This window comes from Leuciscus leuciscus (assembly GCF_965113295.1).
Source record: "Leuciscus leuciscus genome assembly, chromosome: 3".
Lineage (NCBI taxonomy): Eukaryota > Metazoa > Chordata > Actinopteri > Cypriniformes > Leuciscidae > Leuciscus > Leuciscus leuciscus.
The window spans coordinates 56,902,524-56,929,620 of record NC_138727.1 but is presented as its reverse complement, the minus strand read 5'-3'; the positions used below and the strand labels follow the sequence as shown (position 1 = coordinate 56,929,620).

The following is a 27,097-nucleotide window of genomic DNA, read 5'->3' as shown; positions in this document are numbered from 1 at the left end:
TGAAAATGCAAAATATATATTTTTATATTTTATATAAAATATATATTTTACAAAAAAAAAAATCAACTAAAACTTAAAAATCAAAGCTAAATATCTGAACAAATTCTGAGACAAATTTTAGGTTGATATCTAAAAAATGTAAATAAAAATCAGTACGATTTTTTGAGCGCTGTACCACACTTTTCCACTAGATGACATCCAGACTCCTCTGGTGACCGTATAAGGACTCTCGATTTCCATATATGGATTAAGTGATCTTAACTACAGTCTGAACGCTTTCAAATGCTATATAGTTGGTCAAGATTACTTTAGGTTTAGACTAATATATTATTGTTATAAATGTATAATGGCAAGTGTCCCACGAGTGTCAGGGAGGGGCAGTCTTAAAAATAGTGGTTAAAACATTTTTATAAATCATAAATTCAGATATTTATTCTTTGTAATGTTTGAAAAGTCAATCTGTACTCACACATGACACTGAGCTGAACAGCAGGAGAGATGTGAGTGTGTCCGTCTACAGCACAGCTATATCTGCCTGAATCCTCTCTTCTGACTGACTGCAGCAGGAGTTCATTGTTTCTGTCTCTTCTCTCAGTTAATGGCTGTGAGTTTCTGTACCAGATGAATGTTGCTCTGTCAGTCAGAGCGCAGCTGCTTTTACATCTCAGATTGACTGAATCTCCCTCTGTCACTCTCTCAGGAGACTCCACCTGAAGATCTGAACACAACACACACATTATATCTAGTGCTGCTGTCATACACTGATTATTATTCAACATAATGCACAGAAGAAGAGATAAACCTCATCAAAGTCACCTGTGACAGTAAGAGTCACACCTGGAGAACCAATCCATTTTTCTTTATCAGTGATGAATCTGAAATAGTACATATGTGAATCCTTCAGTGTCACATGACTCAGTCTGATGTTGCAGTTCTGCTGTTTATCTCCCAGATACTGAAGCCTCTGACTGTATTCAGGGTCCTCAGACAGATCTGGAGGCTCAACACCCCACCACCTTTGAATTGGGCCTTTTGTCCAGAACACTTTCTTGATCTGATGTCCAGTAGGGTATGTATAAGTGCATCTCATTATCACTGTTGAGTCCTTTAGTGCACAGATGTGTGAAGGACTGTAACTCACACCCCAATCATCACTAGAAACCCCTGAAACACAGAATTCATCAAACTGTAAATGTTGTTTTATCTGTTATATTGGGCCATGAAAACATGACAATACTTTATTACTATATGAAAACAGGGACTCATTACAGGAAATATAAGATAAATGTAAATAAATAATCTCAGTGTGAATTACTTTAAGACAGAGGAGTGAAGAGAGAACCAAGAAATCAGCCGAAAACAACAAGCTGCACAATTACAGTTTTTCTGAATTGCTAAAACACATTTCTTGAAACCATCACTCACTTTCTCAAAACCTTAAACACAAAAGCAAATGTTCAAAACTCATTCAGAGAATCTCTGACTCTTCTGGCAAAATCAAACAATGCTTTCAGATCTTACACACATCAGTCAATATTATAAACACTACAGATCATTCGTTAGACACTACATGACAAATGGAGAACACAGAATCCAAAGCATGCAGTTACAGGAGAAATATTTATTTATTTATTGTAAGAAAGTAAACAAATTTTGCAATTATGTAATAAAGTAGTACTGACACCTGACAGTGGTGAGGAGAATAAATACTGTATGCACTGCAAGTACTGTATAGTATTGTACTGAATATTGTATAGTATGGAATGTCTGTATATTCAGCATTTGCATACTGTGAAATACAGTGACCAACTGCAGAAGCCCAAAAGGTTACAGTAAAAAACTGTAAATGAAAAGCATGTTACTGTAAAGTACAGTCAGAAGAGTTGAGCAACTGCAGAATCAAGGTCAGTGAGAGAGATTTATTCTGCTTCAGCTTCACGTCTTCATGTCGGTCCGGCCGGAGAATATCATCTCTGCCGGAGAAGAGGAAAACCCTGAAGCAGATCCAGCCTTGACAACATTCTCCACACCTTCCTCTTCCTCTTCCTCCTCGTTCATCACCTCTTTCACACACCCTTCCTCCTCTTACTCACACTCTTCCTCTTATACACATACTCTTCCTCCTCTTATACTCACACTCTTACTCCTCTTTCACACACTCTTCCTCCTCTTATACTCACACTCTTCCTCCTCTTATACTCATACTCTTCCTCCACTTATACTCATACTCTTCCTCCTCTTATACTCACTCTCTTACTCCTCTTTCACACACTCTTCCTCCTCTTATACTCACACTCTTCCTCCTCTTATACTCATACTCTTCCTCCACTTATACACATACTCTTCCTCCTCTTATACTCACACTCTTACTCCTCTTTCACACACTCTTCCTCCTCTTATACTCACACTCTTCCTCCTCTTATACTCATACTCTTCCTCCACTTATACTCATACTCTTCCTCCTCTAACACACTCTTCCTCCTGTAACACACTCTTCCTCCTCTTATACTCATACTCTTCCTTCTCAAACTCACACTCTTCCTCCTCTTATACACGCACTTTTCCTCCTCTTATACTCACACTCTTCCTCCTCTTATACTCATACTCTTCCTCCTCTAACTCACACTCTTCCTCCTCTTATACTCATACTCTTCCTCGTCTTACACACATACTCTTCCTCCTCTTATACTCATACTCTTCCTCCTGTAACTCACTCTTCCTCCTCAAACTCACACTCTTCCTCCTCTTATACTCATACTCTTCCTCCTGTAACTCACTCTTCCTCCTCAAACTCACACTCTTCCTCCTCTTATACTCATACTCTTCCTCCTGTAACTCACTCTTCCTCCTCTTATACTCACACTCTTCCTCCTCTTATACTCATAATCTTCCCCCTCTTATACTCTCACTCTTCCTACTCTTATACTCATAATCTTCCTCCTCTTATACTCATCCTCTTCCTCCTCTTATACTCACACTCTTCCTCCTCTAACTTACACTCTTCCTCCTCTTATACTCATACTGGTTGAGCAGCTTTTGGGGCGCATGCGCACGCGGCAACCAGCTGAAGGAAAAACTCGGCGTCCTATGTGAGTTGTTTTTAAGAGTTTCCGTGTATATGTTATTTTTAATGGTTTATGTTTCTCATGATTATGTGTGCTTAAACACAGACTATCCATTCTCATCTTCCCGGTGGCATATTATGGAGGGAGAATATAAATTCTGCACCTGGAGATAATGCAGGGAAAGTTAAGAAGAGGAAGCGAGGAAAAAAGGGAGGTGTTCGTCAGCGACTACGGGCGTAAACAGCTTACCCGTATCCCCCTGCCCTCAATGATCTTGGGAAACGTACAGTCATTACGAAATAAACTCGACGAGTTTCAAGGAAATGTTCGTTTTCTTCAGGAATACAGAAACAGCTGTGTCATGGCATTCACAGAATTCTGGCTAACGGAGGAGGATTTGGACAATGGCCTGTGTATTGATGGTTTTGGTTTTCCATTTCGCTCGGACAGGAGTGCAGAAATCACAGGTAAATCCCGCGGTGGGGGTGTGTGCCTCTATGTCAACAAGCGCTGTTGTACTGCGGTGACTATTCGGGAGAAAATCTGTACACCCGACATTGAGTTATTATCAGTATCCCTTCGTCCATTTTATTTGCCACGGGAATTTCCACAAATTTTTATAACCGTTGTGTACATTCATCCGAAAGCTAACAACGTCATTGCATCGAACATTGTATTTGATGTTGTTCAAGGACTTCAGAATATTTCACCAGAGGCGCCAAATTTTATTTTGGGAGATTTTAATCATGTGTCACTTAAAAAGACCCTGCCAAATTTCTATCAATACATCACATGCCCAACAAGACAATATAAGATGCTGGATCTCTGTTATGGGACTATAAAGGGGGCATATAAGTCTGTACCATTGTCAGCACTGGGATCTGCTGACCACAACTGTGTGCAGCTCCTTCCTATATATAGACCCTTATTCTAGAGAGAAAAACCTCAGATGAGAGAAGTCAAAATGTGGTCTGAAGACTCTATTGCCCATCTGCAAGGGTGCTTCGATTGTACGGACTGGGAGGTGTTCAAAGACTCTTGTGAACATATTGACGAACTGACTGATGTTGTATGTTCATATATAACTTTTTGTGAGGATATGATTGTGCCTACACGTAAATTTAAGGTTTTCCCAAATACTAAACCATGGATGTCAAAATCAGTCAAAACAAGTTTGCAGAACAAGAAGCTAGCCTGCAAGCAGGGGGAAGGCTTAGAGAGGGTATTAGCGAGGAAGGAGGTTAGAACGGAGATCCTTAAAGCTAAGCAAGCATACAAAGTTAAGTTAGAAAATAATTTGGCAGACAATAATTTAGACTCAGCTTGGTCTGGTGTAGGATTGAGTACGAACCAAACACAAATGAATCTTCCAGGTGATTTGTTCAAACATAATTCCACACAGAACTCAATATTCCAGACCTCAAATTACCAGTCCAGGGCCATAAAATCAGGCTCCAGCCAGTCTCCGATAACTAACGAAAACCCCCAGCTAAGAACTTTTCGGCCATGCAAGCTTCAAAGAGATGAGCCAAACTAAAGGAAGAACTTGTCAATGTGAGATAGCTTGGAAAAGAATGATTGGTTCAGAGATGGCAAAAGCTCGGCGCTCGATCAAGATAACAGCAGAGAAGCTGCTGGACTCCACACAGACACAAAACAGACCCCAGTCTCATAAGGACCTCTGAATGACCCAGAGCTTCGAAATCACTTCAAACCACAGAGAACTGAGATTTTACCTAACAATACATAAGAACAAATCATCCCAGAACAATTCTCGATGGACTTGTAATCAAACATCATGCAACTACATAATTCTATATGTGTTTGCCATTTATGTGTGTGTCTAATATGCTTAGATCCCATATATAAGTCATGATTTGTTATAACTATTAGATGTTTGAATGAAAGTGTGTTGTGCTTCCTGTCAGCATGATCGTATGTTCTTAATTCAAAAGATGGCTTGATTGAAATCTGTGTAAAATGTTTCGTATTCTTATAATAGTATGATGTTTACACTGTGGCCTCTGTTCTCTCTGCTAAAGCTTAGAGAGTAAGGGGATCACAGATAACGCATGATTTACGATGAGAAGTGAAGTAAGTGCCACCTCTCAAATAAAGACAGTGTCTAATTGGTCAGGACTGATCCAGGAGGCCGGACAAACATGTGAGTTTAAAATCTTAGACCCGAACAAAGTTTTAGAAGAGTTCTCAACAAAGTTAGAAAAGGTGCGCGAAGGGAGATGAAGATCTAAACCAGACAGACTAGTAACCATGTAAACGCGCAGACGAAAGAACCCAAATCAAGATCAGAAGAACATGGGTTAAACAACTTCTTTCAAGCCATCTAACTACATCTCGTCTCAATTTTCTGTCTTTTCTAAGTTTTCCTTTCTTTTCCGTTGTGAGTCTCGGTTCTAAGTTAAGTTTTGCGGCAACGTTTCGGTCCCGATTCGACGGCAAAACCAGCTTCAGACAAAGACTTTCATCCATCCGCTAGCAGCGCCAGCACACCACGTGACTGGCCGCCCCAGACCCAGGCACAAGGAAACCCCCTTTTACCCAACGAAGGGAACCCTGAAAAGGAATGCAAAGACAAGCAAGTAACCTCCAGACTCTTAAGCTGAACTGGTGTATTTTATATATATTTAATAACCCATAAGAAACGATAGAAGGGTTAAATTAATGTTTGATGGTTCGTTCAGGTCATGTCTAAGTGCATATGGAATCTTGAGATTTCATCCTCTCACTCTTAAACCCACTCTTTCCTCACTCTATCCATTTCTGCAACGCGTATGAATGTGTGTGTGTGCGTGTGTTTGTGTTAGGTATTAGCTTTACTGTATGTGTTAGAATAATCAATAAAGTCTTGTTTGTATTTTTAAAGAGAAGTGTTAATTGTGTTATGTGCTTACGAATTTAATGTCTTAAACTGCTGATCTAAGTTACCCTACTAACTATAGTGTTTCACTATAGTTTGGAAATTTATATCTGCTGCAGAGCGGATGGTTACGGCCGGTTCAAATGAACCCTGAACGAGTCATTTGCTCGGTCGTAATAAGTGATTCATTCGAATTCCCTATAAATTGATTAATAATTCCTTTGAGCTAAATTTACCTGTCTGAATAATAGACAAATATCTATGAAGAAAATTGTGGGATTACAGCATAATGTGAATAAGAGCACTGTGTGTATTGATGGTTTTAGATCAAATGATGACTTTACAAATGCTCTTAATAGGTTTTTATTCAAGATTTGAAAGTTTTGATTTTAAAGATGAAGAAGAAGAATTGCGATGCCTGTGTAAGGATGATTCCCACATAGTCTTAGAACAGGCAGCAGTGGAGAACATTTTTCTATCCACTAAGGTGAATAAGAGTCCTGGTCCAGACTACATATGTGGGAGAATATTAAAGCACTGTGCAAAGCAATTAACTTCAATATTTTCTGATATTTTTAATTGGTCACTACGGGCACAAAAGGTACCTAGCCTGTGGAAAAAGTATATTATTACTCCTGTTCCCAAATGCAATAACCCTAAAGTGTTAAATGATCTGAGACCAGTTGCCCTCACCTCCTTAGTAATGAAATCATTTGAGAAATCGGTGAAGTCTGAGATATTGAGTAAGACTGGACAAGCCTTCGATCCTATGCAATTTGCATATAGAGCGAATAGAAGTGTTGAGGATGCTTCACTTATGTTGTTAAACTTACTGACTAAGCATCTGGAGGGGAAAAATACCCATGCAAGACTGTTGTTCATTGAGTTATCTTATGCTTTTAATACTATACAACCCCACATCCTAGCCAGAAGATTGCTAGAGTATTACAAGTTGAACCACAATTTAGTGGGATGGTTACTGGACTTTTTAACTAACAGAATGCAGAGAGTAAAAGTGAATGGTAGCTTTTCAGATGTATTAATGTTTATCTACAGGATCCCCTCAAGGCTGTTCTTTCACCATTACTATACATTTTGTACAACAATATGTGTCAAAGCTCACATGAAAACAGGATATTTATTAAGTTTGCTGATGACACAGTGATAGTAAGTCTGCTACAGGGGGAAGAGTCTGGTCACGGTCCAGTTGTGAATGATTTTGTGACCTGGTGCGATGATTCTTATCTAAAGTTAAATATTACTAAAACGAAAGATATTGTCACGGGGTGACGAAGGCTGGAACCTTTTTTTAGAACTCGTTTCCCCGTCGGAGCATTTCCGGTGGGACACCGGGCCGGCTCCGGTCTGGACGTGATGGTCGATCGCGGGGTAATGAAAGCCGAAACGAGTGCCAGCTGTGAGGGATGAGGGAGGCGATTAGCAATTGGGACATGGAGGAGGAAGGTGGCTCATAAAAGGACACTTTGGCGGTGAAGAAGGGGGCGCGAGGTACGAGAGCGAGAGAGAGAGGATGTGAGGCACGCAGCACGTGAGCGGCCGCGGATGCGGCGGGAGGCCGCGGGAGAGAGAGAAAGTGAGAGAGAAAGTGAGAGAGAGAGACGGAGAGAGAAGACTTCGGCTGGATTGCGGGTGTAAGCCTTGGTAGCACCATGAGTCTGTTGAATTGCAGTTTTATTGTGGAAATGAGCACGAGTGAAATCTTACAGTGTGTGGTGGATATGCGAGTGTGGGAATTGTTTCTGCTGTTCACTCGCAGTCACAGCTGTTCATTAATCTCTTCTCTACCTGAGCCCTGTGAAATAACCGCTGCATTGGGGAATTACCATTATCCTCCACTCTCTGCCTGAGTTCAGTGAAGAACCTGCTAATGCTGTGAATTACACGTATCCACTCCTCTCTCTGACTGAGTCCAGTGAAGAACCTGCTAACGCTGTGAGTACATGTATCCTCCACTCTCTGCCTGAGGCTAGTGAAGAGCCTGCTAATGCTGGAAGAGCCGCTAATGCTGTGAGTTACCTGTATCCACTTCTCTCTCTGCCTGAGGCTAGTGAAGAGCCGGCTAATGCTGGAAGGGCCTGCTAATGCTAGTGAAGAGCCTACTAATGCTGGAAGAGCCTGCTAATGCTGTGAGTTACCTGTATCCACTTCTCTCTCTGCCTGAGGCTAGTGAAGATCCGGCTAATGCTGGAAGGGCCTGCTAATGCTAGTGAAGAGCCTACTAATGCTGGAAGAGCCTGCTAATGCTAGTGAAGAGCCTGCTGGTGCTGAAGAGCCTGCTAATGCTGGAAGGGCCTGCTAATGCTAGTGAAGAGCCTACTAATGCTGGAAGAGCCTGCTAATGCTGTGAGTTACCTGTATCCACTTCTCTCTCTGCCTGAGGCTAGTGAAGAGCCGGCTAATGCTGGAAGGGCCTGCTAATGCTAGTGAAGAGCCTGCTGGTGCTGAAGAGCCTGCTAATGCTGGAAGGGCCTGCTAATGCTAGTGAAGAGCCTACTAATGCTGGAAGAGCCTGCTAATGCTGTGAGTTACCTGTATCCACTTCTCTCTCTGCCTGAGGCTAGTGAAGAGCCGGCTAATGCTGGAAGGGCCTGCTAATGCTAGTGAAGAGCCTAATAATGCTGGAAGAGCCTGCTAATGCTGTGAGTTACCTGTATCCACTTCTCTCTCTGCCTGAGGCTAGTGAAGAGCCGGCTAATGCTGGAAGGGCCTGCTAATGCTAGTGAAGAGCCTACTAATGCTGGAAGAGCCTGCTAATGCTGTGAGTTACCTGTATCCACTTCTCTCTCTGCCTGAGGCTAGTGAAGAGCCGGCTAATGCTGGAAGGGCCTGCTAATGCTAGTGAAGAGCCTGCTGGTGCTGAAGAGCCTGCTAATGCTGGAAGGGCCTGCTAATGCTAGTGAAGAGCCTACTAATGCTGGAAGAGCCTGCTAATGCTGTGAGTTACCTGTATCCACTTCTCTCTCTGCCTGAGGCTAGTGAAGAGCCGGCTAATGCTGGAAGGGCCTGCTAATGCTAGTGAAGAGCCTGCAAATGCTGGAGGAGCCTGCAAATGCTGGAAGAGCCTGCTAATGCTGGAAGAGCCTGTTAATGCTGGAAGAGCCTACTAATGCTGAAGAGAAACTGTTTTTATTTATTTAATAAAGAATATTTATTTTTTAATTCTGTGTCTGTCTTCCTTTGTGCTCTCGGTCAGCTCCTCAGGGGCGGCACGCAGGCGAAGGGGTGGGCGGCCCGCTGGCGCTTCACCCCGACCTGTGACATAAATGGCGTAGTCGGCAGGGTGCCGCCCTGAGTTGAGCGACCGTGGGCCAAAGGTATGGCGACCAGTTTTTTTTTCTCTCCTTGTTTTGTTTGTTTCTGTTCTGTCGTTTTTTTTCTCTTTCCTTCAGCATCCCGCTCCAGGGACTGGAGCGGATTGGTGGGGGAGGATGTCACGGGGTGACGAAGGCTGGAACCTTTTTTTAGAACTCGTTTCCCCGTCGGAGCATTTCCGGTGGGACACCGGGCCGGCTCCGGTCTGGACGTGATGGTCGATCGCGGGGTAATGAAAGCCGAAACGAGTGCCAGCTGTGAGAGATGAGGGAGGCGATTAGCAATTGGGACATGGAGGAGGAAGGTGGCTCATAAAAGGACACTTTGGCGGTGAAGAAGGGGGCGCGAGGTACGAGAGCGAGAGAGAGAGGATGTGAGGCACGCAGCACGTGAGCGGCCGCGGCCGCGGATGCGGCGGGAGGCCGCGGGAGAGAGAGAAAGTGAGAGAGAAAGTGAGAGAGAGAGACGGAGAGAGAAGACTTCGGCTGGATTGTGGGTGTAAGCCTTGGTAGCACCATGAGTCTGTTGAATTGCAGTTTTATTGTGGAAATGAGCACGAGTGAAATCTTACAGTGTGTGGTGGATATGCGAGTGTGGGAATTGTTTCTGCTGTTCACTCGCAGTCACAGCTGTTCATTAATCTCTTCTCTACCTGAGCCCTGTGAAGTTATCGCTGCATTGGGGAATTACCATTATCCTCCACTCTCTGCCTGAGTTCAGTGAAGAACCTGCTAATGCTGTGAATTACACGTATCCACTCCTCTCTCTGACTGAGTCCAGTGAAGAACCTGCTAACGCTGTGAGTACATGTATCCTCCACTCTCTGCCTGAGGCTAGTGAAGAGCCTGCTAATGCTGGAAGAGCCGCTAATGCTGTGAGTTACCTGTATCCACTTCTCTCTCTGACTGAGGCTAGTGAAGAGCCGGCTAATGCTGGAAGGGCCTGCTAATGCTAGTGAAGAGCCTACTAATGCTGGAAGAGCCTGCTAATGCTGTGAGTTACCTGTATCCACTTCTCTCTCTGCCTGAGGCTAGTGAAGAGCCGGCTAATGCTGGAAGGGCCTGCTAATGCTAGTGAAGAGCCTACTAATGCTGGAAGAGCCTGCTAATGCTGTGAGTTACCTGTATCCACTTCTCTCTCTGCCTGAGGCTAGTGAAGAGCCGGCTAATGCTGGAAGGGCCTGCTAATGCTAGTGAAGAGCCTGCTGGTGCTGAAGAGCCTGCTAATGCTGGAAGGGCCTGCTAATGCTGGAAGGGCCTGCTAATGCTAGTGAAGAGCCTACTAATGCTGGAAGAGCCTGCTAATGCTGTGAGTTACCTGTATCCACTTCTCTCTCTGCCTGAGGCTAGTGAAGAGCCGGCTAATGCTGGAAGGGCCTGCTAATGCTAGTGAAGAGCCTGCAAATGCTGGAGGAGCCTGCAAATGCTGGAAGAGCCTGCTAATGCTGGAAGAGCCTGTTAATGCTGGAAGAGCCTACTAATGCTGAAGAGAAACTGTTTTTATTTATTTAATAAAGAATATTTATTTTTGAATTTTGTGTCTGTCTTCCTTTGTGCCCTCGGTCAGCTCCTCAGGGGCGGCACGCAGGCGAAGGGGTGGGCGGCCCGCTGGCGCTTCACCCCGACCTGTGACAATATGATCATTGATTTTAGAACACACGCTGTTGATCAAGTCACTACGACTCTCAAAGGACAGGTTGTCGATCGTGTGGAGAGTTATAAATATCTTGGTACAGTCATAGATTCAAAACTGTCATTTGAGTTGAATTGTGAAATGGTCTGCAAAAAGGGTCATCAACGTTTGAGTTGCCTCAGGAAACTTGCTAAATTTAATATTGACAGACACATGCTGACTTTGTTTTACTTTGCTTTTATTGAATCTATTATGTCATTTTCCATTGTGGTATGGTATGGAAGCCTGTCAGTGAAGAATTAGAACTTCTTAAACCAAATTGTTAAATGGGCGAGTAGGATTATAGGAGTAACTCAACGGAATTTAGGAAATATTTATACAAATCAGCTGTACAGGAAAGCAAGTGCTGTCTTGAATGATCGGTCGCATCCCTTAAGGAATGATTTTAAATGACTTCCTTCTGGTCGCCGGTTTGTGGCTTCGAGATGGAAGACTAGACGGTACAGGAATACTTTTGTTCCAGCTGCAATTGAAACTTTAAATAATATGAGTAAGAGAGATGTTTTAGTATTTGATCATTAATTTGGACAGAGGATATATGTGTTATGGTGCAGCCTGTCATGATGTTTTTTATAAACCTGTAAATTTGTATGTGAATTTTTTTTATGTTTCTTATGTCTTTTATATTTATTTTTTGGATGACCGAATTCTTCTCCTATCAACAAAACAAATTTACCTGCGGGTATGAAATAAAGATACCTTACCTTACCTTACCTTACCTTACCTTACCTTACCTTACCTTACCTTACTCTTCCTCCTGTAACTCACACTCTTCTTCCTCTTATACTCACACTCTTCCTCCTCTTATACACGCACTATTCCTCTAACTCACACTCTTCTTCCTCTAACTCACACTCTTCTTCCTCTTATACTCACACTCTTCCTTCTCAAACTCACACTCTTCCTCCTCTTATACTCATACTCTTCCTCCTGTAACTCACACTCTTCTTCCTCTTATACACACACTCTTCCTCATCTAACTCACACTCTTCTTCCTCTTATACTCATACTCTTCCTTCTCAAACTCACACTCTTCCTCCTCTTATACTCACAATCTTCTTCCTCTTATACTTACCCTCTTCCTCCTCTTATATACTCTTCCTCCTCTTATACTCACACTCTTCCTCCTCTTATACTCATCCTCTTCCTCCTCTAACTCACACTCTTCCTTCTCAAACTCTCACTCTTCCACCTCTTATACTCATACTATTCCTCCTGTAACTCACACTCTTCTTCCTCTTATACACGCACTCTTCCTCCTCTTATACTCTCACTCTTCCTCCTCTTATACTCATAATCTTCCTCCTCTTATACTCATCCTCTTCCTCCTCTTATACTCATCCTCTTCCTCCTCTTATACTCATAATCTTCCTCCTCTTATACTCATCCTCTTCCTCCTATTATACTCACACTCTTCCTCCTCTTATAATCATACTCTTCCTCCTGTAACTCACACTCTTCTTCCTCTTATACACGCACTCTTCTTCCTCTTATACTCACACTCTTCCTCCTCTTATAATCATACTCTTCCTCCTGTAACTCACACTCTTCTTCCTCTTATACACGCACTCTTCTTCCTCTTATACTCACACTCTTCCTTCTCAAACTCACACTCTTCCTCCTGTAACTCACACTCTTCTTCCTCTTATACTCATACTCTTCCTTCTCAAACTCATACTCTTCTTCCTCTTATACTCACACTCTTCCTCCTCTTATACACGCACTTTTCCTCCTCTTGTACTCACACTCTTCCTCCTCTTATACTCACACTCTTCCTCCTGTAACTCACACTCTTCCTCCTCTTATACTCACACTCTTCCTCCTCTAACTCACACTCTTCCTCCTCTTATACTCACACTCTTCCTCCTCTAACTCACACTCTTCCTCGTCTTACACACATACTCTTCCTCCTCAAACTCACACTCTTCTTCCTCTTATACTCATACTCTTCCTCCTGTAACTCACTCTTCTTCCTCTTATACTCATACTCTTCCTCCTGTAACTCACTCTTCCTCCTCTTATACTCACACTCTTCCTCCTCTTATACTCACACTCTTCCTCCTCTTATACTCATCCTCTTCCTCCTCTTATACTCATCCTCTTCCTCCTCTAACTCACACTCTTCCTTCTCAAACTCACATTCTTCCACCTCTTATACTCATACTCTTCCTCCAGTAACTCACACTCTTCTTCCTCTTATACACGCACTCTTCCTCTTACACTCTCACTCTTCCTCCTCTTATACTGATAATCTTCCTCCTCTTATACTCATCCTCTTCCTCCTCTTATACTCATAATCTTCCTCCTCTTATACTCATCCTCTTCCTCCTCTTATACTCATCCTCTTCCTCCTCTTATACTCACACTCTTCCTCATATAACTCACAATCTTCCTTCTCATACTCACTCTCTTCCTCCTCTTATACTCACACTCTTCCTCCTCTTATACACACACTCTTCCTCCTCTTATACTCACACTTTTCCTTCTCTTATACTCTCACTCTTCCTCCTCTTATACTCACACTCTTCCTCCTCTTATACACACACTCTTCCTCCTCTTATACTCATACTCTTCCTCCTCTAACTCGCACTCTTCCTCCTCTTATCTCTTCCTCCTCTTATACTCATACTCTTCCTCCTGCAGTGTTGTAATGTAACGGAGTACAAATACTTCGTTACTGTACTTAAGTAGAAATTTCACGTATCTGTACTTTACTTCGCTATTTACATTTATGTCAACTTTCACTTTTACTCCACTACATTTCCTAGATAAAATGTATACTTTTACTCCGTTATATTTCCACTAAGCATCTTCGTTACTCGTTACTACAAAATAAAATCAGAAGAAATGTGTGCAACTGCAATAAGGGAGGTTTGGTGAATCACTGCTCCTAGATTGCATTACGCACGCTCCGCACGGCGCGCGCTCTATTTCAGCGTAATGCTTATTTCTTGCCATGCCAAAGGAGGAGGAGCACAACTGAAACCGCCATGGAAGCACGAGCACCTACTGGACGACCTCCCGTTATCGTAGACGACCACCCTGACGATAGTGGTGAAGAAGATAACGTCATAATACACCCGTGGCCGTATTTGCAAGAAATGTTTCTGTACATTGGAATGAAAGATTCTTCCTACCGGATGAAGTGCCTCTTATGCCTACCGAAAGTCACTGAAATTTTGGCATTCAAAAACTCCCCGTCCAACCTGAAGAAGCACATCGAGGTAGGTTAAATTAATAGTTATTCAGTAAAGCCACAATGTCAATGTGATTCAACATTAGTTATCATAAGCCGTATGTATCAGATATCTGGCTAACGTCTGCTTGTTAACGTTGCTATTGCTAATAGCTGACATGGCGCACATGTTTAACTAACGTCAACTTTAATGTTAACGTTACACCACTGATTTTCCCCTGGATTTAATTCAACTGAGAACTCTCAAAGACATGTCCATAATACTGAAACACGCTTAACTGTTTATGGTATAGCATAACTGCCGGGCCGAATATTTCCTCAGGTAGGCTAATGTTAGATTGAGAAATATTTTTTGAAAACTGCTAGCTGCTACGTTAATCAGTGGCAGGTTAGAAAGAAAGTGTTAAGGGCTATTCACGTCTTCAAAAGCATCATACCAGTCCCTCCAGGATTTCACGATTTTTTTTTTTTTGTGATTTTTGCGATCAAAATGATTGATTTTGTGGTGGTAATTTCCAGATTTTTTTTTTTTAAATATGTGCGATTTTTATAATTAGGACAACCTATGGGCAATTTTTCTACCTGACCTATGTAAATATTAACAGCAGGTGTAGTAATTTATACTGTAGAACTGTGTGGAAATCCTGAGTTGAGAGGTCCTGGGCGTTTTGCATGGTGTCCCCACTGCGTATAGCTACGCAGTACGAAGTGACCGTTCGAAAGGGAAATACTCGGTTACTATCGTAACCTCAGTTCCCTGAGAGTAGGGAACGAGTATTGCGTAGCCGGCCGCACTACAGTAACCTGGCAAGTTGTCGCTTCAGTTGTTATACCTGCTAAAATGGCATTTTTCGGGGACGAATATCAGACAGTAAAAGGCTAAGGCCGCGCCCCCTTGGCGGGCTCTGACGTGTAATGGCGGGCTCTGATGTGTAATGGCGTGATGCTAGCTCATTGGCGCACACGTCAGAGGCGCACACGTCAGAGGCGCCCGCGCCATTGGATGTGCAGTTGCCGCAGCACAGCCAATGAGTGAGCCAGACACTCACTGCTAGCTGTGCAGCTGCAAAATGCGTTTTACATTATAGGCTTCAGTAAATCGAGGAAAAGGAGTTTCCCCTTTTCCGCAACATCTGTATCCACGTAAAAATGTATTGAAACTTTAATTCAACTAGAGATATTTCAATTGGTTGATTATAATTTAATGTTTTGTGAGGTCTTTTTCATTTTTGTGATTATTTTGCGGTTAAATTAGGAATTATGCAGGATCGCAAAAAAATGCGACATTTTGTTAATTTTACGTTGTATTCAGCAATCGCGAAAAACTGGAGGGACTGTCATACGTTTCGTCAAACTTGAGATTTCCTTTTATGTTAATTAACTCAAAACTCAGTGGTTATAGGATAATGTTGGGCTAATGTTATAAATTGTGAATGTACGCTTGCAAAGTCACAGTGCTTTTATATTGCCACACAACGGGTTAGATAATGTTTAACAGTCAAATGACAATTGTTTGTGTTGTGTGACTTTTAAATCTTGTAGCTAAAGTTGCTCATTAAATGTCTCTCCCTCTGAAACAGAGAAAGCATGTACACCACCTCAAAAAGTATGAAGAGCTTACATCAACAAAGAGAAAAAGGGTTCCTGAGACTCCCACCACCACCTCCAGCATCAAGCAGACCACATTGGTGAACACCAGGACTGTGTCTCAGAGGTCCATTGACAAAGCTATAGTGACTTATGTGGTCCAAGGACTCCGGCCATTCCATGTCGTTGAAGAACAACCATTTCAAGATTTTGTGAAGGAACTGCAGCCTAATGCAAAAATTATGTCACGGCTGACTCTGCGCTCCATGATTGATGATGCCTCCAGGGGAATGAAGAGGGCTGTGACTGAGGCCATGAGGGGAGTTGACCATATCGCCACCACCACCGACTGCTGGTCTGTCAGAAGGCGGAGCTTCATTGGTGTTACTGCCCATTGGATTGACCCCGACAGTCTCAAAAGACGCTCAGCAGCCCTAGCCTGTAAACAGCTGAGAGGTTCGCACACATTTGATGTGTTGGCAAGTGCCCTAAATGACATTCACTCTGAATTTGAAATTCGGGGGAAGATTGTGCGAACAACAACAGACAATGGCTCTAACTTCATTAAAGCGTTCAACATTTTTGGTGAAGATGAGAACAATAATGCCATTGGAAGTGATGGTGATCATGGCAGTGCATCTCAACCAGGAGAGGAAGAAGAAGATCAAGAAGGGGATGAAGAAGTGGAGTGTGTTGATGTGTCAGCACTTCTGACTGAAGATGATGGTTTAGAGTTCCAGCTCCCAAAGCACCAGCGCTGTGCTTGTCATCTACTCAACCTAATAGCTACTGTTGATGCCATGAAAGCCACATCCAATGAGGGGTACAAGAAAGTGTACCGTTCAACATTTGGCAAGTGTAGTGCACTTTGGAACAAATGTGGAAAATCCACCCTTGCAGCCGAAATGGTTGAAGATGTTTGCTGCCTCCAGCTGCTGCGCCCGAATTCCACCAGGTGGAACTCCCTGTTCCTGGCAGTGGAAAGACTGCTGAGAATAATTAAAGAAAAGGGAGAGGGGACCATCAGAGTCATATGCACTGACTTGAAGCTTCCAATGTAAGTAGGAATTATGTGTTTTATTTTATGTTTTATTTCATCATAATCGAACATCTGGAATGTCTTTCTTTATCCCATTCTTTCGTGGACACTAATAACTTTACATTACATCACACTGTATCCCAACTTCCAATTATTATTGGTCAATTTTACTGAATTACTCTTCCAGCAGTTATTTTGATGAATCCAATGAAATGGTTACAGTGTTATGAAAACAATGTTGTTGTGTTTTGTTTTCAACAGGTTTAATCCAGCTGAACTCGCCTTTCTCTCAGAGTATGCCACTGTCATGAGCCCTGTCGCACAGGCTACCAACATCTTGCAAGCAGAAGCAAATGCCATGATGGGGTGGCTACTTCCAACCATCAACCTGCTCACTGTCAAACTTGACAGAGTCAAGTTGCCCCTAAAGTACTGCAAGCCTTTGGTGGATGCTCTACAGGTAACTTTTATTATTGTATTTATTTTCTATTGTCTTAACTCTTCAATGATTAATTTAAATTATATTTAAGTTTCTTTGGTACTTTGTCTCAATGCTTAAATGTTTTATGTAAAGTACATTTTGAATTGCCTTTTTTGCTGAAATGTGCTATAAATAACCTGCCTTGCAGGTGGGAATCATGAACCGTTTTGGCCACATGTCAGGAGAACCAGAGTTAATCGCTGCTGCGATTCTGCTTCCGAAATTCCGAACGATGTGGACAAAGGATGAAGCCACAATCAAAACGGGTAAGATATCATGGGTATAGTGAAAAATGAGTTGTATATATTTTCACAATTTGTCATATTGGCAATTCACAAATCAAGATTATGATTGCTGCACAACAAATTTACCCTCGGTACTAATAAAGAAACCTTGAATTATAGGTGCATGGATAGTACATCAAACTAAAATAACAAACCTTAAATTAAAAGTTTGTGTTGGGGTCATGGCAGATTAGACAGTTGCATTAGTTGTATAAATTATATTTTTATCCACACTATTTCAGGAACTGACTACATCAGGCAGCATCTGGAAGAGCCCTCACTGCAGATAGGTCATGCCAGCAGGTCCACTTTGTCTGAAGATGATGACTTTTTCTCTGCCCTGCAGTCGTCTCAAATACAAGATGGCGCCAAACAGCTGGATGGGTACTTGGCCTGTTCATCAGATCACATGGACTTGCTGAAGTCCTTCCCAGCAGTTTGCAAGCTTTCTGTGAAGCTGAACACTCCTCTGCCTGCCTCAGCGGCCTGTGAAAGGCTATTTAGCATCGCAGGACTTGTCTTCAGTCCAAGAAGAGTAAGACTGAATTCTGCCAACTTTGAGAACCAGCTTCTTTTGAAGATGAACAGACACCTTTTCAGTTTCAAATAATGACTGGCGTATTAGTAGCTGCTGGACGTAGGTGGCCTGTGTGTGTGAGATGGTGACCTGGGGAGTAAGCCCTACAAATGCTCATACCACATGACCAAAATGTTCTCCCTACCAGCAGGTCTCTTTTTTTTTTTTTTAAGAAATAAGTTATTTATTTTTCGTTTTTACCTGAAGTTAATACAGAATTTTCTGTTTCAGTTTTTTTCTTTGATGTCAGCTCAAAAAATATGATGTTTGTTCTTTAAACTTGAAAATATGCTTTACAAGAAAGCCACAATAAAGTTCACAATCAAAGTTCTAACCGCTTGAATTTTTTACTTTTACTTCAATTACTTAAGTACATTAAATATCGGAAAACTACTTTTGATACTTAAGTACTGTATATATCAGATACTTTAAGACTTTTACTTAAGTAATATTCTAAAAGGTAACTTTTACTTCTACCAAAGTCTTTTTCTAGTACGATACTTGTACTTTTACTCAAGTATTGCTTTCTAGTACTTTATACAACACTGTCCTCCTGTAACTCACACTCTTCCTCCTCTTATACACACACTCTTCCTTCTCAAACTCACACTCTTCCTCCTCTTATACACACACTCTTCTTCCTCTTATAGAGCTGGTAAGTCCCGCCCCTTCCGCTAATCCCCCTGGACCGCTAGGTTGAAAAATCGTCAATGCAAGTGAATGGAAGAAAATAATTATTTTCTGGTCCCGTTTGAATTTTGCCATGAATGTGAACATATGTTGTCTGTGAATTTTTTATATAACTTTTCGTGTAAAGAATGCTACAATTTAGCGGGTAGAAGTTTGATACGGTTAGACTTTGTGTGAGAGCACTTTGTGGACTACAACTCTTCGCTGCTTTCGACGCGTTTGAAAAGTCAACACCACTGCACACGGACACTAGCTCACGGATCCCTCTAAACATGGCTGTGTCTTTGGTGCACTTCACTGCCTTCTTTCAGGGAGAGGACAAAATCGTTGAGGTTGGCGAAAACCACGGGTAAGTCAACTTTATGGGGTGACGTCACATAGGCGACATGTAGTCTTTCTCGTTATGTCTTTTCCACAACTGCTAGCTGAAGAATCATACCATATACTGTCAAACTCGTAACATGAAAAGTTATATAAAAAAATTCACATACAACATATGTTCACATTCATGGCACAATTCAAACGGGACCAGAAAATAATTATTTTCTCCCATTCACTTGCATTGACGATTTTTCAACCTAGAGGTCCACTTGGGGTTTTACGGATGGGCGGGACTTACCAGCTCTATACTCATACTCTTCCTCCTCTAACTCACAATCTTCCTTCTCTTATACTCACACTCTTCCTCCTCTTATAATTACACTCTTCCTCCTCTTACACTCATACTCTTCCTCATCTTACACACATACTCTTCCTCCTCAAAGTCACACTCTTCCTCCTCTTATACTCATACTCTTCCTCCTGTAACTCACACTCTTCTTCCTCTTATACACACACTCTTCTTCCTCTTATACTCACACTCTTCCTTCTCAAACTCACACTCTTCCTCCTGTAACTCACAGATTAATATTTGATGATTATATAATTATCAATATACATCTGATCATATTTTCTCCTGCCATAACAAACATATTTTATACAAATACAGTTACAACAGCCAGAGAAAAGTCTACAGAAAAGTAAAGGGTTCAAGAGTAAATGTGCCACTATTCAATGAAACATAAACATCTAAACCTCTGTTGAACGATCCGAGTTGTGTATCTACACATTAGTGTGTAAAAGGTTTCAACACACTTCTGTGTAAAGAGGAATAACACATTAGTATAATAACACGTGTAGTCCTTATATAAACACACAGATGTGTAAAGAAATTACACAGGTTGTGTGTTAAATTCTACACAACATGTGTCATTTTTAAAGCATTTCTTTTTACAGGTTGTGTTGTTTTCGACACATAATTTTATAAGAGTGCGCCAAAATTAATTATCAATGTGCATCGTATGCAGTGTTTGCTGTGTTCTCAAACAAACAGGCCTGTGTAAATAAAAGTTAGTTATACTAATCGGTGAACTGTTATCTCTCATGAACTTTTCTCAAAAGCAGCATTATCAGTTAGGGGTAGAAGCGTGAATAACTGAATAATGTCCAGTACAGTGAGTCTGTCCAGTCATTGAGCTTGAGACACTTTGTGTGCACATGCATTCTGTACTCGACTATTGATTAAATGGTTAATATTTTTCACTTTATTTTTAGAAATTCTGAGTATGTAATAACCTGACACAATTTGTGTGTTAAAATGACTTACACAACTATTGTGTTACATTTGACAACGTGTTGTGTCTGAGCACACACACTACGTGTGTTAAAACTGACACAACATGTGTAATTTTTAACACAATTTTAATGTGTCATTTTTAACACAACTCTTTTTAGAGTGTACTTATGAAAATATTGTTTTATCAGTTACACTGGACCATGAAAATATGACAATACTTTATTACTATTGGAAACATCGACTCATTACAGGAAATATAAGCTCATCTTCTCAGAATCTATGGAGTGATAAATGTGAATAAATGATCTCAGTGTGAATTACTTCATCAGCTTTGATGGATGAAAAACAGAAGTAAATGTACAGAGACAGAGTGAAGAGAGAACCAAGAAATCAGCCACGAACAACATGACGCACTCTCAAATAATGAAATATATGACAAATAAGACAAAAAAATAATCAAAGTTGATTTATTAAATACCCAATGACATCAAAATATTAGTTTTGTGGCATTTAGTTCTCATCTATCAGCTCAGAGCTCATTTATGCTAGTGAACTCCTTTGACATGATACATATTTAACATGTACACATTCACTTCTGAGAACATGAGCCAACAATATTCATGATCTGCTGCTAAAGTGATTTTTGTCCAATCAAATGCTCTGAATAATGAGAAAGTCCCTCCCCCTAAACCATGTGACACTGACTAGCAAGTAGCAAAAGACTATAGGACATTTCTAAAAGGAGCGCTTGACATGTTCAACACAAACTTCCTGTTTCAGAGAGAAATATGTGAGAATAGGACAGAAGAAAGTGCAGATCAGCCGCTCATGAGGCCTTAAATAAAACGTACTCGGTTACTAACGTAACCTCGGTTCTCTCTAGTAGAGGTCTCTCGTACTGCGTAAGGTATCTTACGCTAGGGGAAAATCCTTTTTCCGCGAGATATTGAAGCCAAAAATTATCCTTAATTTTTCAATAATGCAAAACGCGTTGCGGCAGCATACAGACATAGGCGAGGCAGCTCGCGCTCCTATTGGCTGCTCTGCGGCAACTGCAGCAAGCCTATCGAGCGAGGCCTGGCGTGACGTCAGACCCAATGAGGGCGCTTCGCACCCGCTGCGTCACATCCCGCCGAAACGGCCGTGGCCTAGGCCTATAAATACCGCTCGCAGGCAGCTATTATCTGGTTTTTCATCATCGAAGCAACCAGAGTGTGTGCATGCACGGCAAGATAAGCAGTACTCATTCCCTCTACTAGAGAGAACCGAGGTTACGTTAGTAACCGAGTACGTTCTCTTACGAGAGGTCTCTCGTACTGCGTAAGGTATCTTACGCTAGGGGACCCAATGCAAGACGCCGTGCATGCTGGGATCTGACACCAAAGACCCAAGGGCGAAGCCCGGGGTACATAAAGTGCACAATCACCCAGGGAACTCACAGGGAGTCCGGGAAGAGGGAGGGGCGAAGCCGCACTCTTCATCGTATATCGGCGTCGCTTAGACGTGAATTACATCATACAGACAGGGTGGGGCACGGCCTGAACTGATGGGGAAATGTGGGTCTTATACAGTTTGCCCAAAACACATCTTTGTGCTGTTGTTTTACACTGTCGATCATTGAGCTGTGCTCAGTAGACGCAGCATTCTGAGCTGATAGCATCAGGACAGACAATACTGGTTATCTAGACCGACAGCAGCCTGGCCTGCAGGGCGGGAACCTCTAGGTTGTAAAACCTTATATATGTAGACGGGGAGGCCCAGCCTGCCGCCGTACATATATCTTGCTAGGCAATCCCACTCGACCAGGCCCACGATGAAGCCATGCTTCTCGTGGAGTGCGCTCTGACACCCAACTGGCATTGCATGCCCTTGGAAGCGTATGCTAGCGCAATAGTATCAACTATCCATCTGGATAGGCTCTGTTTCGACGCGGCTAGTCCCTTAGAGCGCCCGCTGAACGAAACAAAGAGCTGCTCTGTCTGTCTGAAAACAGACGAGCGAGACACATAAGCTCGTAATGCCCTGACTGGGCAAAGGAGGCTCGTGTCTCCTTCCTCATCAGGGACCGGTAGGGCTGACAGGGAAATGACCTGCGCCCTAAACGGTATGTTGAGGGATTTTGGAACATAACCGTGCCTAGGTTTGAGTATAACCCTTGAGTCATTAGGCCCAAATTCCATGCACGTCGCACTCACTGAGAGCGCGTGTAAGTCCCCTATGCGCTTCACTGAAGCGAGAGCCAGCAGAAACACAGTCTTGAAAGACAGGTGTTTCAGATCAATCGTCTGTAAAGGCTCGAATGGGCCACCTTTCATGGCTTCCAGCACCGTAGAAAGGTCCCATACGGGGACTGAGGGAGGTCTGGGAGGATTCAGTCTCTTAGCCCCTCTAAGGAAGCGGATGACTAAATCGTTCCTTCCTATTGACTGACCAAGCATTGTTCTCGAGAACGCTGCTATAGCCGCCACATAGACTTTGAGTGTGGAAGGGGTCCTACCCTTATCCAACAGCTCTTGTAGGAAGGAAAGCACCTCCGTCACTCCACAGTCTGTGGGTGACACACCACGGGCTGTGCACCAGCCCGAGAACACTGACCATTTCGAGGAGTAGAGCTCTAGCCTGCGTGATCGTGTTTAACACTCCTTTAGGGAGTTCAGCATGTACCCGTTGATGGCCCAAACATGAAGGGACCACAATTCTGGGTGAGGATGCCAAATCGAGCCGTGGGCCTGAGAGAGGAGGTCTCTCCTTATTGGCACTGGCCACGGGGCAGTGCTCGCTAGCTGCATCAAAACTGGGAACCAAGGTTGGTTCTTCCAGAACGGTGCTACGAGCAGTACTGAGCATCCCTCTTCCCTGATCCGCTCTATCACCTGAGGCAGGAGAGAGACGGGGGGAAAAGCATAGAGTGGGTGGCGGGGCCATACATGAGCCAGCGCGTCCCTGCTCTTGGAGAAAAATTCCAGACAGTGAGCAATTTCTTGAGACGCGAACAGGTCTACTTCCGCTCTGCCGAATTTCTTCCACAGCAGTTGGACTGTCTGTGGGTGTAGAGACCATTCGCCTGCCGGAACATTGTTCCTGGACAGTCTGTCTGGTCCTATGTTTAGGAGCCCTGGCACGTGCGCTGCTCTCAGCAAGCGCAGGTTGCGCTGAGCCCATACCAGGAGGCGTTCTGCTAGCCTGTGCAGGTTCCGGGACCTGAGGCCGCCCTGGCGATTTATTTAGGACACCACGGACATGTTGTCCGAGCGGACCAGGACGTGGCGTCCTTTTATTTGGGGACAAAAACGCGTCAGCGCGTTGTCTACTGCCAACATTTCGAGGCAGTTTATGTGCAGAAGCTTCTCCCGTTCTGACCACTGGCTGAAGAACGGTCTGCCCTCGAGCAGCGCTCCCCATCCCGAGGTGGATGCGTCCGTAGACACCACCCTCACCCTTGAGGAAGTCCCCAGGCTTACACCTGATTGGTACCAGTCGTTCGCTTTCCAAGGTTTCAGAGCTGCGATGCACTTCTGATTGACCTTGAGACGAAGCAGACCGGATGCCCACGCTCGGTGTGGGACTCGCGCTTTCAGCCAGAACTGCAGTGGGCGCATGCGGAGCAAGCCCAGCTGGAGTACTGATGATGCTGAGGCCATGAGACCTAGCATCTTCTGAAATTTCTTGAGCGGGACAGATGCGCCGCAGCGGAAAGGTGGTGTGGTGATTGTCGTGCTATCAGGGACAGTGAGTCCAGCTCTGTGCCCAGAAAAGATATCATCTGACTGGGGGACAGAGAGCTCTTCGCCCAATTGACTCTGAGACCCAAATTCTCGAGGTGATCGAGTAAAATGGTCGTGTGCTCTGTGAGCTATGAGCGAGATTGGGCTAGAATTAGCCAATCGTCCAAATAGTTCAGTACTCGCATGCCCCGCATTCTGAGGGGTGCGAGCGCTGCATCCATGCACATCGTAAATGTACGGGGTGCTAGGGATAAACCGAACGGCAGGACTGTGTACTGATATGCCTGGCCCTCGAAGGCGAATCTCAAAAATCGCCTGTGACGTGACGCTATCTGTATTTGAAAATACACGTCTTTCAAATCTATTGACACAAACCAATCTCCTCTGCAAATCTGCGCGAGGATTTTTCTGGTCGTGAGCATCCTGAACTGTTGCTTCACAAGCACTCTGTTCAGTTGCCTTAGATCTATTATGGGTCTGAGACCCCTGTCTTTTTTCGGTACCAGGAAGTATCTGCTGTATAGCCCTCCTTCGCTCTGAACTTGAGAGAGAGGCTCTATGGCCCCTTTGCTCAATAGTTTCGCAACTTCGGCTCGAAGTAAATGTGCTACTTCCGTTTTCACCGTGGTCTCGACGCGCGCCGTGTAGCGGCGAGGGCGTCGGCGAAACTGCAGCGAATAGCCTCTTGTTATAATGTCTAGCACCCACTTCGAAACCCCGGGCAGCTTTGCCCATGCATCTGCATGAATAGCTAGGGGTTGAATACGAAGCGCGCTCCGTTCGCTAAGCGATGGAGAGGCTTCGGTGTGCTGTAACATAAGCGCCGCGCTCATGACATTTGAGGCAGGGGGCGCGCTGATAACAGCGGGCAGATTGCCCGCACTCGACTCCTCTGCGGCGGTCAACCGAGAGGGGGAGGACTGGGCGAGTCCCGTAGGAACTGTCATGTCTGTGTGTGGATGTGGGCGCGGGATAGCGGGCACATTTACCACACTGAAAGCATAGTTCGCTTGAGTGAAGCGAATGCACGTTGGTTTCGTTTTTACAGAAACCTTGGGACATGCATAACGTAGTGTTTGTGGGCACTGGGTAGTGGGCACATATACCACGTTTAATGCGCAATCGGTCTGAGTCGATTTTATGTGCGCGAGCCCTGTGTGACGGGCTGTGCTTGTGTGTAGGGATGGGCACTGGGCAGTGGGCATTCTTTCTACACATAAAACACCATCGGCCGTGGCCGGGACACCAGAAAATACACTCTCTTGGGGATTTATCTGGGTAGCCGTAAAAACGGCATTTGTGTGCAGGCAAGCGGGCAATGGAACCGGCTTGTTGGCTACAGAAAACACTGGACCAGTCACATTTGCTGGAACTGGACGAGCGATGAGCTTTGGTGGAAGTCCGGCCGCAGCGGGACTCGAACACCGTCGTTTTCCTAGGCGTGCTAGGATGACTTCTGGGCCTCGGGCTTCACCACACTCCTAGGCCACGAGCCACGCGGGGCGGGCGGTGGCTGGATGAGCGAGAACGCGGTCTCGCGTTCGGGAAGAGATCGCGGTCTCGCCTTCGGGCCCGTCAGGAAGAGAAGCTGACGAAGCGCTACGGCCGCTGTCCGTCAGGAAGAGAAGCTGACGAAGCCGATGAAGCAGGCGGGCGAACCGGTGAGCTTTGGCGGCTGGGAGAAGGTTCCGGGACCCGCTGGGCATGGCGCTTTTTACGGCGCGATGCCGCGGCGGGCGGGGGAGCAGTCTCGGCGAAAAATGCCAGGCGAGTCCTCAGAGTCGCCATGGGCAATAGCTCGCAATGAGGGCAGCCACCGTCAGCGAGCGCGAGAGCTGCATGTTCCTCACCCAGGCAGGAAATGCAGATCACGTGGCGGCCCCCGTCACTGAGTGTGGCTCTGCACGAGCCGCAGGAAGGCATCTTAAAAAAGACGCTACTCTTTTAGGAAGTGTGTCGCGGCGGCGACACACACACACAATAACAGAGAGTGAAAGGATATGAGCGCCAGATAGCGCAGCAGGAAGGCAAGGAAGGCGGCGCGGCCAGCGACTTCAGTGACTCGTCCCGCTGAAGGTGCTTTTTCGGACGGTGCGGCTTCTCTCTGGATCCAGCGATGCGTGTGCTTCGCTTGAAGGATGAAAAATCAGATAATAGCTGCCTGCGAGCGGTATTTATAGGCCTAGGCCACGCCCGTTTCGGCGGGATGTGACGCAGCGGGCGCGAAGCTCCCTCATTGGGTCTGACGTCACGCCAGGCCTCGCTCGATAGGCTTGCAGCAGTTGCCGCAGAGCAGTCAATAGGCGCGCGAGCTGCCTCGCCTATGTCTGTATGCTGCCGCAATGCGTTTTGCATTATTGAAAAATTAAGGATAATTTTTGGCTTCAATATCTCGCGGAAAAAGGATTTTCCCCTAGCGTAAGATACCTTACGCAGTACGAGAGACCTCTCGTAAGAGAACATCAGAGTGTTTCTAATGTGAATGTAAGAGAGACTCACCGTGAATCATGAGCAGAAAGAAGATCAGAGGAAGAGGAGGAGCCATTCTGATCCACTTCAGCATAACATATATCTATAATACAGCATTAATATAATCATCACTTAAACAAGTATATGTAAATCACCCTATTCTTAACATTTCTCATGTAAAGACATGTATGTTATATGAGCAATAATCATCAGTTTCATTTAAGTAAGAGTGTGTTTGTCTTACCGTGTTGAAGCTCGTCAGATCAACAGCAAACAAATGACTGAATGTTTTAACACAAGCAGAGGTGGAAAGTCCAGGAGTCAGAAAGTAAAAGTCCTGCCATATGTTTATTCCACCCATGAACTGCAAAAACTCCAGTGTTAAATGAACTCTCCTGGGAGTTTATTTGGCTCCAGACTCAAGAGTGTTAAAGTTAATGAGATAATTTAGTGATGATTGAGCATT

General features: G+C 44.0%; 3 protein-coding genes across 3 annotated transcripts in view; 1 reads left to right on the top strand and 2 right to left on the bottom strand.

Moving 5' to 3' along the window:
* The window catches only part of LOC309493626 (hemicentin-1-like), a 281,640-nt gene that overhangs the window by 182,858 nt on the left and 71,685 nt on the right, over positions 1-27,097 (bottom strand). The window lies entirely within an intron of this gene.
* Positions 158-27,097, bottom strand: LOC309493813 (sialoadhesin-like). Its single transcript, XM_082163072.1, has 4 exons — positions 26,876-27,097; positions 26,662-26,734; positions 817-1,164; positions 158-718 (listed from the first exon to the last, which is right to left on the bottom strand). Exons 1-4 carry the CDS (start codon positions 26,990-26,992, stop codon positions 423-425), a joined length of 834 nt encoding a protein of 277 aa, XP_082019198.1. The 5' UTR covers positions 26,993-27,097; the 3' UTR covers positions 158-422.
* On the top strand, positions 13,609-18,206 carry LOC309493683 (uncharacterized protein). The gene is made up of 5 exons (XM_082162880.1): positions 13,609-14,192; positions 15,745-16,808; positions 17,052-17,250; positions 17,420-17,537; positions 17,798-18,206. Exons 1-5 carry the CDS (start codon positions 13,959-13,961, stop codon positions 18,163-18,165), a joined length of 1,983 nt encoding a protein of 660 aa, XP_082019006.1. The 5' UTR covers positions 13,609-13,958; the 3' UTR covers positions 18,166-18,206.

Coding starts and splice junctions, on each gene's coding strand:
- LOC309493813 (XM_082163072.1), bottom strand. CDS start 26,992: ATGGGTGGAATAAACATATGGCAGGACTTTTACTTTCTGACTCCTGGA. Junction 26,735..26,875: donor ATCTGACGAGCTTCAACACG/GTAAGACAAACA, acceptor GCTGTATTATAG/ATATATGTTATGCTGAAGTG. Junction 719..816: donor TGTGACTCTTACTGTCACAG/GTGACTTTGATG, acceptor TGTTGTGTTCAG/ATCTTCAGGTGGAGTCTCCT.
- LOC309493683 (XM_082162880.1), top strand. CDS start 13,959: ATGGAAGCACGAGCACCTACTGGACGACCTCCCGTTATCGTAGACGAC. Junction 17,251..17,419: donor CTTTGGTGGATGCTCTACAG/GTAACTTTTATT, acceptor CCTGCCTTGCAG/GTGGGAATCATGAACCGTTT. Junction 17,538..17,797: donor TGAAGCCACAATCAAAACGG/GTAAGATATCAT, acceptor ACACTATTTCAG/GAACTGACTACATCAGGCAG.